Here is an 18,202-nt window from a genome sequence, read left to right on the forward strand (position 1 = left end):
ATCACAACTGTTGATTTTTAAACCTAACACCTATGTTTTTGGGCCCCCCCAGAAGCCAGCTATGAAGAACGACAGAAGAAACTACAGTAGTAGGCAAGTTTTTGGAACCCATTTGGCACATTAGGCTAAATGTCTACATTTGTATGAAAGATGGTAGACCACACAATGTTTGGCAACTCAACACTGATACATTATTTTTTGCGGTAACACATTTTCGTTCTTCATTGTTATAATGGAGGAACAGTGAAGAGGATTGTAAGCTGGATGCCTAATTAAAATTGACAGCATTTGTTGCCTAATGTCTTTGGGTATATGGAGAACAGTACTGAAAGGAGTTAAATATACATACTCCTTTAGGTCTTTCACAGGATTGTAATAAAGGTGCTTTTTATTTTTATATTTCTACATTCTAAAGGAATAGTTATATAGTGCACCGACCATTAGTGGAGAATACCATACTGCTGGTCTTAGTCAGTATTCACGAGACAGCAGCTTTTCCGCTTGGTGGAGAGCAAAGAATGAGGCCTACCTGCAGAGAGCAAATCATCCTACCCACAGAGAGCAGATAATTCAGCCTATCAAGAGAGTAGAAGATGAAGCCTATCCACAGAGAGCGTAGAATTCAGCCTACCAATAGAGAATAGAGGATGCAGCCTATCCATACAGAGCACAGCATGCAACCCTATCCACACAGAGCAGAGGATTCAGCCTATCCACAGACAGCACACAATGTGACCTTTGTGACAACAGAGAATACAACCTATCCATTAAGAGCACAGGATGCAGCCTATCCATTTAAGACAAAGAATGCAGCCTATACACAGGGAGCAGATTATGTGACCTTTTTATAGACACCAGAGAATACATCCTATCCATAAAGAGCAGAGAACACACCCTGTTCATTGAGAACAGAAAATGCAGCCTATTCCTAAAGGACAATTGATGAAGCGTCTTCATAGAAAATAGAGGATGCAGCCCACCCGCAGGGAGCAGGGGATGCAGCCTACCCGCAGGGAGCAGGGGATGCAGCCTACCCGCAGGGAGCAGAGGATGCAGCCTACTCGCAGGGAGCAGGGGATGCAGCCTACCTGCAGGGAGCAGAGGATGCAGCCTACGCTAGAGAGAGAATAAGAATATGCTAGAGGGAGAGGGAGAATAATACAATTCAAAGAATAAAGTCTATCTTTATGGGGAATACAGAATTACTATACAGAGAACAAAATGGATCCTATCCCCCAAGAGCAAATAGTGCAACCTATCCATGGAAAGCAGAGAATGCAGCCTAGAGACATGTAACATTATTGAGAATGCAGCTAATCCAGAGGGCAAATTATGAATTAGACATTAGGAAATGCAGCAAATTAATTTACTAAAGACCAGTGATACTAATAAAAATGCTATCTACATTTTACTAGAGACCAGTGACATCACCAACAATGCAATCTCTCCATTCACAAGTAATATTCCTGAGATTGCCACCTATATATTCACTAGAATTCGATAACATGCAGCCTATCTATTTACTAGAGAGCAGATAGCTGTAGTTTCGTGAATACTGGCTGGCATACAGCATGGCTATTCCCAGTATACATATTTAAAAAGTGCGCCTAAAGGAGGTACGGCATACATGACTAAATATTGAACTGCACAACTATAAGCCCTACAGCACAAAACAGGCAGCATTATGCATCAGCTCTATTAGGTTCTATTAAGGAATAATAAAATGCCCTTGGTTGGTGACTTAAGCAAAAATTCCAAAGGAAAGTTTAGCACTGTTATGCAGCCCGGTCAGTGTATGGTCAAAACGAAACCAGCATTGGGTTTGTGTGGGTGGATAGTAGCAGATGCTCTGCACAATATATCAATATACATATCTGTCAAGAGGTAGATGGGACAGAGCAATGTTCTGCAGGCCACTGGAGAGTTCAGTGATGCAACAATCTGCAGAATATGTCAATAGAAATTTGTTAGGTAGAAGATGGCGCTGAGCAATGTTCCACAGATCTCCTCTCCTTAGAGGCCAATAATGGAAATTTCAGCAATTATTATAAAAAATTATTGGGAAGGGATGGGACAAAGGACTTTAATACATTCATCAATTTAAAAAAAAGTTGAAATTTGCTCCAGGAATATTCACTCCTAACCAGTAGAGGGGGAGACACAGAAAGCCTCTCCAGATTGATAGAAAGCATGCACTATTACTGGAAGGTTGGGCAGTGTTTTTGGAGAATCATCAAGGCAGTCTCTAAATGGTTGTCTTCACCAGACAGAAAGAAACAATAAACATATCTCCCTGAACTTTCAGTTTGGCAGGAATACATTCTGCATGGGTAACTTGATTGATGTCCATAAACTTGAATGGTGGAACACCTAACAGTTTCCTCAATCTCCTTATGCTAATTAGCCCATAACAAGCGAGGTTTTGGTGAGCCAAACCGATGTTTAGGAAACAAAGCACACCCACGGTTTGGGCCTATTGCCACTTATGCAACCTATCCAAGCATCGTCTATGTTAATCAAGTCCTGAAGGTTTTAAAGGTCACCTGCAATTTAGCAATTGCCATGATGGGTTGGAGAGTTGTAAAGACGGGTTCTTTACTTGGTTCATATGATCATCAAGGTTTTAGTGTATTTTGGAATTGCACATTTAAGGCCTAGCATGAAACGGTCTTTAGTTTGTTCACTGCACCACAAACAGCTGGGGTACTAGCAATAGGATGTATGAGATCAGCGTTTCTCACCTCTTTAATGTGGTGGAACCCTTTGAAAAAAATTTTAGGTCTTAGAGAACCCCCTTCTATAAATACAGTATCCACAGCTCACAGTATATTAGCATGGGGAAGAATGTCACCCTTATAGGTAGCCGAAAAGATCTTCAGTGTTACCTAATCTGACCTAGGTGGCAAAACCTAGGAAACTCTAGCAACCTCCAGAAGAACCCTAGGGTTTCACGGAATCCTGATTGAGAAACCCTGTATTAGATATTGTTAGCTAACCACAGATATTTTTTTTATTGGATTTGGCTGGTGCCAGGGGCAACTATTCACTTTCTACACCACAGCCAGATAATTTAATTGTGCCCATTTGGTGTTTTTTTTTGGAAAATGGTAATTTGGTGGTCGGGTCTTCTTGGATTTGTCCACCAATCTATGGCTAGCCTTAAGAAGATTAGATGTGGTTTCAGATGAAGAACTTCCACAACCTTCCATACATCCTCTATATGCAGAGATTTCACCATATGAACTTTAACCACCACAGGACTAAATCACAAGAATTCTCACTGTGGGCCTCAAGCTAGTAGTTTGATATAAGTGGTTGTGAGGTGTCGCTTTACCATCATGGGTGCCACGTCTACATCAAACTCTTCCAAAATACTGTAAAACCTTCATGAAGAAGAACAAAGATAAAGCCAACTTTCCAAACAACTCTACGTAGAACATAAGGTTTGCCCCAAAACAGAAGGTGTGCCTAACAGGAGAAATAAGGAGCTTGTGCAACTTTCGGAAGCACTTTTTCGGAGGTCGGTCAATATGTTGCAATATTTCTACTACAGCTGAAGGCTTGTTTCCCTTTCCTCTATCGAAAAAGGAGAGGTGATTACTACTTGTACACTAAGATGCAACACCGCTCGCTTGTAAAAGTCATGGTGGCTGTGCCAATCACGGAGATGAAAAGCAGTTCTCCCTTTTACTATTGCTAGGGACAAGAAAGCTGCCAGATGTGGACACCCCTTAGGGTGGCAAACTTGCCAGTTATGCCTTAGTAGTATTTAGCTAGCGGATACCTATTTGGTTTTTATTCTTTAAAAATGGCAGTCTTCATGCTTAGGGGAAACCACAACAAAGCTGTCTTCCCTTTGAAATGGATAAACCAAACATGTTTATTTTTTAGAGCATTTGAAAATGGAGCAGGTGCTCAGGTTTGATTGTTTTTAGCATAAATCTAAATTTAAATTTTTGGCAGTAGGGGGTTTTGAAAAAGGGCAGCTCAGAAGCTATGAAGAGAGCTACAGCCTTTATCTGGCAGCAACAAGCCTTGGCTGCAAATACACAGTGATTCCCAGAACAAACCCCATTCCCACCCCTCATAATGTTTGCCAGACCTCTGCACTGGTATATACTCTATATATATCTATATTATATATATATATTTAATTCTATTATTTGGTTGTTGTTGGTGCAAAAATACATATAGAAGTGGCGTGTGCTCAAGTCTAACGCAGGTCGATGAACATGGCGCATCGACAGACCTATATTTTGCCGCCACCCCAAAGCCTTTGGAACACGCTTAGGTGCCCCGTTTTGCGTCTTATTTGTCTGATACAGCAGTTTGTTGAGTATAAATATAGCATTCATATGCTAAGCACAGATTGTGAAAGCACAAGGAATTCCTGTTTTGTTTTTCGCAAGCCCCAATGATTTTTAAGTCTTCTTCGTCCACATGATAAATAACCATGGAATCCTTCTTTTTTTTCTGTGGGACTTCGGCAGAAACGCACTTGGTTTTAACAATAACCACCTTCAATGTGCAGGCACTTGTTATATATAGACGTCTGGAGGAAGAAGAACAGGTCATGAATTGGAGAGTTTTTGAATTTGCCATCAGTGGCATTAGCCCCTATGGAAGTGCCCGAACATTGGAGGGCAGTAATTAAATGGAAAAATGTGGCATCAGGAAGATCACAGAACTGGAGGAAGTAGGGTTGATAACCCTTGTTGTCTCCGTTAAGCTTCACAGGTCACCTGGCAGTGAATGAGTGGATGCGCCATACTGTCTCCATCTTCTAGCATGTGTTTTGCTCCTTGGCCTGTAGCCTGTCTCAAGGGACAGCTGCTTTCCTATGTTAAAGGCTACTCCATGTTAGTTGAAATTACATGATGTTTTTTGAAAGCTAGCAGTCCCCGATCCTCTCCTAAATATTCCTACCAAGGGCACACAAGTTTTGGGGGGTCCACTACCCCAATCCAGATATTACCTCTGCCCACTTAGCAGCTGCTGGAGCTGGTGTGTGGTGTCGGAAAAGACGCCGAACTTATCCCCATAGGGCTGTCAGATAGAGGGGTTTGTGGTGTTCCCACTGCGACCCCTAGTCCCCGGGATTCCAGGACCACAGAGAGCAGGTGTTGCTGCTGTTGTCGGAGGGCATCCACAATGAGGACAGGAAGAGTGTTGAAGGTGGAAGTGATTTGGTCCAGTTTGGTCTCCAGGCTGCCAATCTGCTTCTCTAAGTCCTCGCTGCGGTCATTCAACTCCGTTATGAGGTCGTACATCACACTTTGCATCTGTACAAATTTTGGAACAGGAAACATTGATCAGGGATTGTAACAAGCCCTTAGTTTAGAAGAATCCTGGTATGACTATTTAGAAAGACATTTCTAATGTTGCTGGAGAACATTTCTAAAACTACATGGCTACATATGAAATAGTTTTAAACTGTACTTTCCAATTACAACCTCAACTGATTGGCTCAATGGGGTGTTTGAACAAGAATTAGGCAATTTAGCGTGCAATAAGTAGTGCTTGTGATGTTCTAATCAAGTAAAACATGGAATACAAAGGAAGGGAAGCCATTATAAGAACGCCTTCTATCCATCAGGAAAATTACGTGACAAACTGATTTGTCTTGTCTTGACACTAAAGAATATGAGAAGATCCATGCCCATAGTTACAACTGAATGAATATGAAAATGGGCAACTAAACTAAGTTGGACAAAGTATAAAGAATTAAAATAAAGAAGCTATGCTGCTAAATGTTTTATGACATACCTTAGAGAGATCCACCAAAGTGTTGGCCTGGTCACTCAACTTCCTTTGCTCCATCTTCACACTCCGTAACCTTCAAAATAAAGAGAACAAGCAACGTAAGAGGTTTCTTCCCAATGACCACCACACTAATATACTGTGAGCCGTGGATATCGTATTTATAGCAGGAGTTCCCTGAAGACCTGAAAGTTATTCCAAGGGTTCTCCCATGTTAAACAGGTTGAGAAACACTGGTATATTGTCTACTTACCTATTATGTAACAGAATAGTGGGGTCTGTTAAAGCGGACCTTAACTCCACATTTTACATAAAAGGTTAGACAGCCCTTAGATGTAGAGGAAAAAAATATTATCACTTATTTTTTATATATATATATATATATATATTTTAAAAATCACCATGGCGATTAAAACTGAATTGCAGCTCCGGGCATTTTTTACACTAAGGGGAAAGGTGCTGATCTCACACAAGCGCAGTGAGATCGGCTCTTTTTTTTTTCCCCTTTACAGCGGGCTACATCACCCAATCTCGCACCTGCTAAGTGCGAGATCAGATGATGTAGCAAGAAGACAAGTAGTAGTCAAAAGAGAAGAACAAAGATGGCGGCACCCGGTGCTTCCTCGACAAAGAGGAATTCTAGGACAACGCAGGACCGCATCGTGGGAACGTCCAGCACCCTCAAAGGAATCTAGGGGGATTAAAGGTAAACGTAATATTTTTATTTCAGATTAGTTCCGCTTTAAGTCATTATTTGTTGTGATCGCATATTAAAGTTTTTATTCCTTATTGTACTTTGGTAATATAGACAAGTGGACATAATGTTTTTGGTTCCTGAAGTACAAAAGATGGAAATGGAAGAACTGTACCATGTTGAGTTTCTGATGCCCGGTAGTTCTTATGAAACACCTTGTGGAAGAATATAATCTGGATTAGCTTTCTCATTCTCCTGTGTAATTGAAGGTCACACATTTAGTTTATAAAGTGTATATAAACTTTATATATATTTGTCTGTTATACAGTCTATATTTGTATTTATATATTTTATCTTCATGTCTTTTTATAGGTTAATCTTCCTTGCTGTACTATTCTCCATGATAAACTTCAGTTTCTCCAGCTCATTACCGGCAGAAGGCTCCAAAGAAACATCAAAAGGGACAAAGAAGCTCAAAGAAACTTGGCTAACGGTAGAGATGTGCAGTGTTTAAAGGGAGTTTTAAAAAGTATTTTGGTTTTTAGGCCAATTTGATTCTAGTTTTTAAAGTGTATTGGAAGCCGTATTTTTTACTTCTATGTTGGGGTTTCAGCTTAAACTACTGAATTGTATGAACAACAACCTGCTTTCATCAAAAAAGGTGTAAGGCCAGCTACAGATGGTACAACCTTTCCCTCCTCTCCAACATTTGTTGGACCTATTTTGTAAAAACTTCATTTTTAGGTACCTGTAATCTATTGGCTGGCCATATGACATCATGATTCGTTCCCCTTTTATTTACACATTTCTTTCATTTACCATTTAAAGTAAATCCTAGAACTAGGTAAATTGTAGGACAGCATTAGCAATCATGGGGTACCCGATCCCCAAAGCTATCAGGGTGTGCTTTCTCTTTAGATAACACACAGTGCTTTGGTATTCCTTTGTCGTGCATTAAATTGATGTACTAGAAAAACAAAGATAGGATTGTGAGGGGGTCACATGGAACCGGGGGAGTAAGTTCATTGGTGGAAGGATTCTACTCACTGATGAATGGCTTGCAAAAACTTCCTCTGGTGCTTGCGAACTTTGGCATGGTCGATCTTCTTTAATAGTTTGGTGTGCTTGTATATGAGCCATGTTTCTCGCAGAACGTTCGCTGCTGCATTCTTTATCTGAAAGTCATGTATAAAATGTAAAATTTTAGGTTTACAAAGATGCAAGGTCTCAATGCTCAGCACTCTCATCATTATATCAACTTTTACCAAACTCATGCTACTCCCATTGTCACTCCACCCACCTTAAATTTTTAATTTCTTTCATGTTATCTTATTCCCACAACATCATCATTCTTCCTTCATCACTATTTCTCCTATTCCTTTCTCATTGTCATTCACCTCCTTTCTCTGGTAAAGTCTTTCCATCAAGTCATCATTCCTCTCACTGTACCCAAATTACAATTTCTCCCCATTATTTTTCCTACCATGTCATCATTCCTCTCATTTCTCTAATGTCATCATTTCTCCATTGACACTATTTTGCTCTTCTTTCTGACAATTTGATTCGTCTCACTTCTCCCACATCATCAGACCTCTCATTCTTTCAACATTTACATATCTGCCACATCAACATTCCTCCCAATCCACCCACATTGTCATTCCTCTCATTCCTTTGCATCGTAATTCCTTTCACTCCTCTCATATCACCATTTCCTCTACTGCTCCCTCACTCCTTTTACATCTTCATTCCCCCTATTTCTTTCATAACATTAGTCCCCTGATTCAATAGTCCTATCATTCCTTCGACATCACCATTCTGATCTATCCTCATATTTCTCCCATTTGGTCATCTTTGCATTTATTCATGTGTTTTACAACCCAACCTTGTCATTCAGTCAGGCATGGCAACACACATCTTGGTGAAAAGTTTTTTTTTAGTAGAGTATTCTTTTTTTGTAATGACATTGGACAAAGTTACAGATTCACCTTTCTCAATAGACCTGAAACAGACGGTACTTCGGCTTTCCTGCCACAGTAGTCTACTCTAGTTCCATGTGTTGAACAAGTGACACAAGTATCCTACCTCCCCATAAAGTGGTAAATGACAAGGTCAGAGTGCTGTCATTCTACGATAGGTATGGTGGGAATAGGCCTGCACAAATTCCTACCCCCTCATCAAAGCCAAATCATTTACAGGAATCTTGGTAGAACCATGGGAGAGTTAGGATTATTCTCTTTATTCTCTATACAGATTACCTGTTCTGGACTAAATACAAATCTATTTGAACTTTGTTATTTTGTAATGTCTGTACATTCTCTTAACATATCCATAAGAGCTAAATGTTGATAACTGTCAGGAGGGAACCATATATATGTCTTTGTAGTGTCATCTAAAGCAGAGTCTCCATCATGTCCCATTCCAGCAAGTAAAAAAAAGCCTCCATTTCAGATCATCCATCTGTCTTCTTGATTACAATCGCCTGACATTTCAGCAAACTGTTCATTGATTGAACTCAGGAGATTCTAATCATACTGTCACAGCAGGAGCATTTCCATGCATCTTCCAACACAGTCACGGACGTTGGGGAAATCTTTGCTTTTAATGAGGATCGTTCGCACCAACATGCTGCAGCGCAAAGAATCCTGCGTGCTGCATTGTGGAATATTCACCATTTTTCCATTCAGCAGGTCAAATGAGGTTTTTCAAAATGCAATTCATTAAAATGAACATATAACAATGCACCTCAACTTTTTATTTCGGGTGAGATGGAGCCCTGAACAGCCCATTGATGGCTAAGGAGGATATAACTTGGATCTTCCCCATCACTTGCTCATTACACCATATGGCTAAGAGTCTACGGTCACCTGACCAGCACACCTACATATGGACATCACATCCCAAAACAATGGCCTTTAATATGGAGTTGGCCCCTATAACATCCTCCATTCTTCTGGAAAGGCTTCCCACAAGATTTTGGATGGTGCCTTTGGGAATTAGCCCTACTTGTGAGGTCAGGTACTGATGGTGGGTATTTGGCACCTATTGCTGAGGGCAGGTACTGATGGTGGATGAGAAGACCTAGCTCACTATTCCTATTCATCCCAAAGGTGTTCAGTAGGGATGAGGTCAGGGCTCTGTGCAGGACACTCGAGTTCCTCCACACCAAACGGGTGACCCCATGTCTTTATGGAGTTGGCTTTGTACCCCGGGGCACTGTCATGGGGGAACAGAAAAAAATCTTTACCAAACTGTGACCGCAAGGCTTAAAGAAGACGATTGTTTACAATGTCTTCATATGATGGAGGATTGCCAAGACTCTGGAGAAATCAAAAGCTCCATCATATGGAGGTGGTTTATATCTATGATTACCCCTCTCTTACTCAAAACCTTTAGTGATATCACCAGCAACCAGGAGAGGGCATCCGAGTACCAACCAGAAAAGAGAAGGCCATGAGATCACAGCTTGATTTTTTCACCAATTCCTTTACCAACAACAATGTATTCACCTGAAGATTGTAAAGCACCTGACCATTGCAACAAAAGTGCTTTCAGGTATCGGGGTATATTTAAGCTCCCCCAAGCGTGCACTGCCAAATCTCTAGCTCCCAACATTGTCATGTTGGAAAGATGGTGATATCAGCAACTATGTATAAGTTCCAGTAGCCCGACATGCAGGGCTAGTTTAAGGTCAGGGCAATTGATCAGGGCCCCCATTTTTCTGGGGATCCAATTGATAGAATGGCATTGGTGCTAGGAGTTGATCATTTAGGCCCCCACTTCATATTTGCCCGGGGCCCCATTTTATCTAAAATTGTCCCAGCTTACTTGGCATCTCTTATTCCCAGCTGCACTTACTTTCCTTAGGTGTTTGACAGAATGTAGCTGGAGGCCTTGTAATGTACATGTATTATAATTAAATCATTTTTTCGGTAACTTGTCCACCCATCTTGCCTCACTTACTCACCCGTTTTGTTAACTGCGTGTCCATCATGAAGTTATGGACGTGCTTTTCTGCTTTGGTGAGTTCCAGCTTTCGGGCGACTACAGCAACCACTAAGGCAGTACAGCCGGCACCCTAGAAGAAACAGCAAACAGATCATCAGTATTACCAATAAATACAGCACCATCATATCACATTCTATAACACTTCATTTTCCCTGCAGCTGCCTGGACTGAATTAGCTGGCTGCATTTGCAATATGGAGACGACAGATACCCAGATATCATAAGAGAACAGTGAAAACCATCCAACTCAGCCAATGAACAATTTCACCTTCTTTAATGGAAGGGCAACCATTAACCAATCCTGTTATTAGAAACACTCACAAATTCTGGACTCGGCCCCCTGGCTACATCACCACATTTCAGATACATTGGCATTCAAAGTGCCAGATTGTAACCCCAGTTTACTATCGAGTTCAATATTGAATACCAGTGGATGGAGCTTCGCTGATCAGAAGGAATGTCTTGGTTTACTGTGAGATCAGTCAATGGATGACCAATATTACCCAATGGATGAAATGTGGTAATGTGCGTTGCATAAAAGCTGCGCCACACCAGGAGCCATTTAATACATGGCAGTGCAGGTGCATTACCGGCTTCTTCAACCACGTACATCTTCAGCCGCATAGCGGTTACGATGGGACTTATCAGCACTGAGACTGAGATGATATCACTGTCCTAATATAATTTGTATGTTGGCCCTGTGCTGCAATTTCCCCTGAGGAAAGCCCCAGTCCTGATACATACTGCCAGGCTAATTGGCATCTGGCTGAACTAACCTGGTCTGATTTTTCCTGCATAGAGGGGAGGCCTGACAATTCTACATCTGAATCGATATCCAGGGACCATCACATGACACCAGATAGCCAAATCCACAGCGACAGCGCTGGACAGGCAGCAATCTACAGAGCGGGAATGCTGCCAGATCACACAGAAGGAATGTATCTACAGAAAAAGGATAGGTGGTGGCCATGTGCAAGGAGGTATTAAAGTGAACCTGTCAGCAGATATACTCTTAGGGCTCCATGTTGAGTAATGTGTCCCTGTGACACTTCCAGGTATTTAATATATATATACACATCAGAGTCTCCCCCCTTCCCTGAGCTATAGGATGGGTCACCATACATTCTGAGATCTTGATTTGGAGATGACACCTGATGGAGCCTTAAACTATTTCTGCTTTATCCAAAACATTGGGTTGGAATTGTTCTTTAAACCATAGGACATAGTTTCTAATATGGCCTATCCTGCTCTGAGCTTGGCCCTTTAGTGGGGCAATCAAACGTAACTGCTGCTGGAGGATCACATGACCTCTGACAACCTCCATGTATCTGCTTGCATCTATGCTCTGCTATACTGTGGGTGATTGAATAGAGCTGCAGCTGGAGGACCTCATGGTCTCTTCCAACCAATCAGTGACCCTGCTGTGTGGCCATTTAACTAGACCACTGCTGGAGGACCTCATGGCCTTATCCAACCAATCATTGAACCTGCAGCGTGGCAATTGAACTGGGCCACTACTGGAGGAAGTCATGAAGGAACCAATTAATGGCCCTGCTGGCATCCAAACCCAGCCCTGCTTTGTGGCAATTGAACTAATGACCACATGATCTCTACCAACAATTAATGGCTCAACTTGCATCCAGATTTAGCCCTGCTATAGCTGATTGAACAGAGCTGCTGCTGGAGGATTACATTGGTAGGCTCTGCCAACCAATCAGTGGCTTTACTTCAACACATTTCTCTGCTGTTGATGGGGGTCACATGATGCTCCATTGGCATCTCCATTCTGGTCACCACATTTGGACCGTTTCCAGGAAGATGGTAAAAAAAAAATACAAGAGCTGGCTGAAGAAGGAATGTAAGACATAGACACGCAGAGAGGGATTGCGTTGCTGTTTACATGCTCACTACAGGGGGGGATTTCTGCAGAATGTAAAATTCAGGTGGGTGGTGAGGTCTGAAACAGACATTACAGAGGAGCCTTGCTTTCTTCAGCTGGTAACTGCACAAAGCCAAGGTCCAATCTGTTCATCCGGCTTGTTGGGCATTAAGCGCATTATTCGAGTCTGCAAACAGCTGGTCGGGTCCATCAAAACTCACCGTGGGAAGAAAGCATCCAACAATCTTCCTTTGTCCATGCTAAATGACCTAACTGAGCTTACAAATAGGAAATCATGGTTCTCTCTGTCCTACGTGCAAAGGTTGAATACTGTTTGGTACAGAGAAGCCCCGATGGCAAGTTTGTCCTGAAAACTAAATGGACCTGTCCGTAACCTTACAGGGCTCTACCTACCATTCCCTTAGTCCTCCCTTTGTCTCTCAGTTATCAGGCAGCGACATTGAAACTATTATCAAATCATGATCAGACATTAGTAAATGCAGCCAGGAATTGCACAGGCACCGGGATTTACATGATTGTGCCATCTTTGAGCTAGTAAGTAGATGGGGACCCCTGGATGATGCTTGAGAAAAGCTGACTGTGTCCTTCTGGAGAAAAAAGCAGATAAAGGATTTATCAAAGTACTGTGCTCTCTGTGAGAGGTAATAAATATCTGAACGTGTAATACTGACATATTACTCAGTATTCTGCACTTAGAAAATGGCTCAATGACAGGTGCACTTCAGGAGTGAATAGCAAAGGTCGTTTCTACATTGTTCCAATCTGCTCTACCAAACTGCAATGCTGTTTCGAATCTGACAGCTCAACTTAAATTCTGTCTTTTTCTCTCGCTCAACAAGCCAAATATCCATATATCTGAGCGTATATTATCATATGTCCTTGTGTCCGCCCTTGAATCCGACTTGTAATCCCAACATAGGGTGTATTGGAAATATCCTGCAAGGATTTATAAACCCAGCTGTGTATTAAAACGTGAAAGGAGCTTACATAATGACCTTTCCAATCTCTACAGAAACACCACCAGCCTCCATCTTTGGTTTACATTGAAAATGTAAATAGGAAGCAGCAATTAATGAAACCATCCAATTCCACATAGCCCAAATTTTGTGAAACCAGTATAGTTTTTGAAAAAAAATCCATTATAGTGAACAGGGAAAGGAGGGGATTATCCTGGATGTAATGGTCTTAAATTTCACACCAACTGCTTTGCAGGGATTCACATTCCATACTTTCTCAACATGTACGATGCTGGGATCTTGATGGGTGGGCGGCCATCCACTGCCCCCATTCATTACCCATGGATGACAACAGGCAAACAAAATGTTTAAAGTGGAACTTTAGTTTAAAAATGTTTGATGAGGCAGGGCTTTAATGCAGAAAGGGGCAGGTGATTCTTGCCTGCCTGATCTCCTGATCGCTTCATTGAACTGCAAGTGAAGCTCAGCTCAGGTTGCCACACTACCCAACAATCCAGGCTTTTCACGTGGCTTGCTGGGACCCATTGAACTTCCACGTGCCAGCTCATAAGTTATGTCATCACCGCACAGTCAATCAAGATGGCCAAGGGCCACAGGATCAAATAGAACAAGGAAGAAGATGGCGGCATCCTGCGACAGGTGATTGTAGCAGGGTTTAGTTCCACTTTAAAGTTTTCACCTTCTTACCCTCCATGTAAACAAGGGAAGCTTCTTCCCACTCTATTGGATCTATTCTTGGGGGGGAAGGGGTGCACTAGGCCCCCCTTTTTTTTGTTTCACTACAGCATGGCCCTTGTCAAAAGCACAGCATGCACTATATTTGTGTGTGGATTGAGCTGCCTATTGCAGAATCCATTCACTTCACACCTATAGTGGGATCTGGGCCTTGTTCCCCCCATACATAGACCCAGTTTGCAATTAATTTGATTGATATATATATGCTGGCTGCCGTTCCAGAAATCCATTGAGCTCCCTACACACCTCCATCAATGCACCGACGATTCCTTAATATCCATGCAAATCACTCAATTTATCAAAAATGAACGTAAGCCGCTTCCTCCAAAATTCCAGCAGTCAAGCGGTTTGGAAAATCCGTCGGATACTCATACAAGGAACGGAATTCTTCCAATGACCTTCCACTGCTTTATCTAGTGAGAGGTTTATTCATTTAATACATTTTGCTAGATCATCCTTAGTCATAATTTAGAGGTCAGTCCATCTTACAGAAATACAATTAATGAGCTGAGTCACGCACTGGCTTCTTATGTCTAACATAAGTGAGGCAATTCTCACTGGATCAAATAAAAGTGAACGCTCTTCGTAAAAGGGACCTTCCAGCATCCACACACAACATCTGCCCAGCCCCGCACACCCAGACCTTGGAGTTTCTCTGTCTTTTTTTTGCTTTGTCTCTTTGGGGGGGATATCCTTTTATTTCCTGTCCTGGAAACACAACAGGAAGTGTCGATGTTGTCAATCCTGGAGCCATCTGGCACTGAAGTTTCCCCAAGTGCCATAAAAAACAGGCAGGTGGTTTAACTCTCGAAGCTGAAAATAAATCTCTAATAAAGACCTTGCTGTGTATAATGTTCCCTCAAGGGAGGAAAAGGGGTATAGGGTTATCCCCTGAAGCATTTATGCAGTCATCTTTTGTCTACATGCACTCGATTCTCTATGATGTTTCATAGAGTGGATTTTCTGATGGTGACAACAGTGAACCTTATGTAATGTGTAGTCTCCATCAGAAGCCCTTGAGGGAATATCACAATACAGGGAGCATTTTACAATCTGGGGATATCACCCTAAAACAGGAAGTAGCATGAACCCCCAAGGTAGAATCACCAGGGATTATTTAAATGAGACCTTACATTTAAAAATATTTCAACAATCCTGAGATGTGAGTGATGAGACTCATATCATTTAACAAAATCCTGGTGGCATGGCTCGTTTAATGGCATTCACGGGTGTTTTAAGCCCGGTGGCAGATCGTCTCACTGCGCTCCCGACCCTCTAAAATCTCTGCTGAATTGTATGCGCTGCCTGTGTGTGCGGCAATGAGGCGATAAGTAGGTCAGCAATTGGAAGGGTGACAATTCATACAAAATTTATACCACTTCCAATTAGTGAGATGTGAGGCGGGAGGCGACTACATCTGAAAGCAAAGAGCGCACACCGTGAGCAGGCACAATGGCCGCATTCAGAGGTCCCCAATTTGTGTGATGTGTAATATTGGCAGCCAAGCCACGCAAAACTAGGTACAAAGGGTTGGCAAATATAAAGAAGGGATGGAGACAGGCACCTGTCAGATTGCACAAGCGAACAAAGCCTGATTATCTATACCAGAAGTAGAGTAGATAGAGGAGTTGGCCTTGCGTGCCTATATGGAAAATATGGAAAGGCCCTGTACACAAAGCAAGTGTAAAGACCCCAGAACATAGGGATGGTGGGGAAAATGGGCACTGGGGCGGCGGGAGGCCCTCATTATTGGCTCTTTAGGTGTACGGACCCGATTGCTCAGTTCTGGGATGGTGGGAGGCCTTCATAATGGGCACAGAAGGTTTGTAGGCCCAGGAACTTGGTACAAGGGTGGTGGGAGGTCATCATAATGAGCACAAGGTGTGTAGACCCAGGAATTTGGCACAGGGATGGTGGGAGGCTGTTTTAATGTGCACAAAAGGTGTGTAAAACCCTGTAATTTGGCACAGGGGTGGTGGGGGGCCATAGTAATGTACACAGCAAAGGTACAGTCCCTAGAGCTCAGCTTAGGGATGGTTGGAGGCCTTCATAATGGGCACAAAATGTGTGTACACCTAGGGATTTGGCACAGAGTTAGGGGAAGGCCTTCAAAAGGGGCACAACAGGTGTGTAGACCTAAAAACTTGGCACAGGGGTGGTGAGAGGCCTTCATAATGGGCAAAGCAGGTGTACAGACCCTAGAGCTCAGTTCAAGGATGGTGGGAGACCTTCATAATGGGCACAGAAGGTGTGTAGACTCAGGAACATGGCACAGGGATGACTGTAGGTCTTCATATTGGGCACATCAATCATACAGACCTGGGAGCTCAGCACAAGGATAGTGAGAGGCGTTCATAATGGGCAAAGGCGGTGTGTAGACCCAGGAACTTGGTAGATGGGTGGTGAGAGACCTTCATAGTGGGTACAGCAGGTGTAAGTACGCAGGAACTCAGTTGAGAGATGGTGGGAGGACTTCATATTGGGCACATAAGGATTAACAAATACAAAAGCTATATACCATGAATTTACTGTCATGTCACCTTATTTCACCCCTTCTATCTGTTTCATTCTCTTTTTCATTTGTTACTTTGTTGCACTCGTCTGGTCCCATCCACTTTTAGGATCACTTCATTACATCACGCTCTGAAGATCTACCCACGGGACAAAATGGTGAGACATCAGATAAAGCTGTGTCAGATTGGGAATTTTAATGATAAAGGAACTGAATTAAGACCATAAATATACATTGAAATAAAATGTAAAAGCCCACGGGAAGCCTCCAAAATTATTTATTATTTTCCATACCCCGAGGGCGGATATACCCTTTAAAAGGTGCCCGGCAGGAGAGGGCGAGCGAAGCTGTTAATTGTACAGCTTGAGCAAATTGGAAAGAAAACAGCGATTAAGTCCATTTTACAATGTGACAAAAGAAGAAGAAAAAAAACCTTCCAGTTCACATGAGTCTCCGTTCCGCAGGCCATGCCGCGGCCTACTCAGTCGCCATGGCAACGCAGCTGCAAGGCCTACCACTAAGGGCTCATTACCCTGCAAACAATAACAGTATATGCGGGGAGCAGGGAGCCACTGGGAGAAGGAAGCTTGAAAGGCGAGGAAAACCCCTAAGATAAAATGACTCAGCTAGAAAATGACATTAATTATACAATAAAACAAGGAACGCGGGGCATTTCCAAGGCCCGGAACTGGCGCTGAACACAGAGAGCAAAACAAGCAAGAAGCGACGGGGGTAATATGAATTCCGAAAGACGAAGGAAGGAGGAATGAAAAAAAAAAAAAAAGATCTGCAGAAATAATTACACTTGGATTCCGCTGAGGAGATAATTGGAGTCCCCAAATTAGAACGAGATATTTTTAATCAACGGGCGGCTGATTATACACCGCCAGCACTGCTGAGACGGCTAAATCCAAAGAAGAGAGCCTCGTAAAAGGCGCAGGGTGCGCTTCGCAGCAGACGTGCTAACATATTGAGAGACGGAACGATCAGCTATGCTGGGCAGCTTCTACATTTATGTTTTTTATTTTGGTTATTGTTTTGTTTCCATCTTGCCAAGAAAACAATAACCGCTAATTAAGAAAATGATTTTAGTTTTCAGTGACGATCCGTAAAACCGGCTGAAAGTTGGACTTTCTCCAGCAACTAAAAAAACAAAATGGCTGCTTCTTAACCTTAGTAAAGCCAGACGTGGGTTGATGATCAATGGCCACATGTGACAGGCAGTAACATTAAGAACAATAAGACCATGGATATGATATATAGGCCATAGTTTATGATAGTAGGGTTATGGCCGTGGGGTTAGGATTAGGACTGGAGAGTTAACGACAGAAGGGTTAGGGTTGGAGTGTAGGGTTAGGATTAAGCTATAGGGTCATGGTTAGGGCTAAACTATGGAGTATAGCTATAGGTTAAGGACAGTAGGGTTAGGTATGGGGTGTAAGGTTAGAGTTAGGGCTGTGGGGTAATGGTTGAGGCTATAGGGTAGGGGGGTATATCTGTAGAATTGGAGTGAAGGCTTTACGTTTAGGGCTAATGGTTAGGTCAGGCCTGTAGGATTAAGTTAGGACTATAGGAATAGGTTAAAACCATATAGTTTTGGGTTGGTTTGGAGAAAATATA

At 42.4% G+C, this 18,202-nt stretch overlaps 1 protein-coding gene across 1 annotated transcript in view; it reads right to left on the minus strand.

Moving 5' to 3' along the window:
- Nucleotides 1-6: 6 nt before the first annotated feature.
- Nucleotides 7-18,202, minus strand: part of KCNN3 (potassium calcium-activated channel subfamily N member 3) — a 42,411-nt gene continuing 24,215 nt past the window's right edge. The window contains exons 5-8 of the mRNA XM_072427915.1: nt 10,419-10,529; nt 7,502-7,629; nt 5,767-5,836; nt 7-5,282 (exon numbers count right to left, since the gene is read on the minus strand). Of these exons, the coding sequence (XP_072284016.1) occupies nt 4,986-5,282; nt 5,767-5,836; nt 7,502-7,629; nt 10,419-10,529 (606 nt within the window). The 3' untranslated portion in view covers nt 7-4,985. The remainder of the gene's footprint in view (nt 5,283-5,766; nt 5,837-7,501; nt 7,630-10,418; nt 10,530-18,202) is intronic.

This window comes from Pyxicephalus adspersus, chromosome 12 (assembly GCF_032062135.1).
Source record: "Pyxicephalus adspersus chromosome 12, UCB_Pads_2.0, whole genome shotgun sequence".
Lineage (NCBI taxonomy): Eukaryota > Metazoa > Chordata > Amphibia > Anura > Pyxicephalidae > Pyxicephalus > Pyxicephalus adspersus.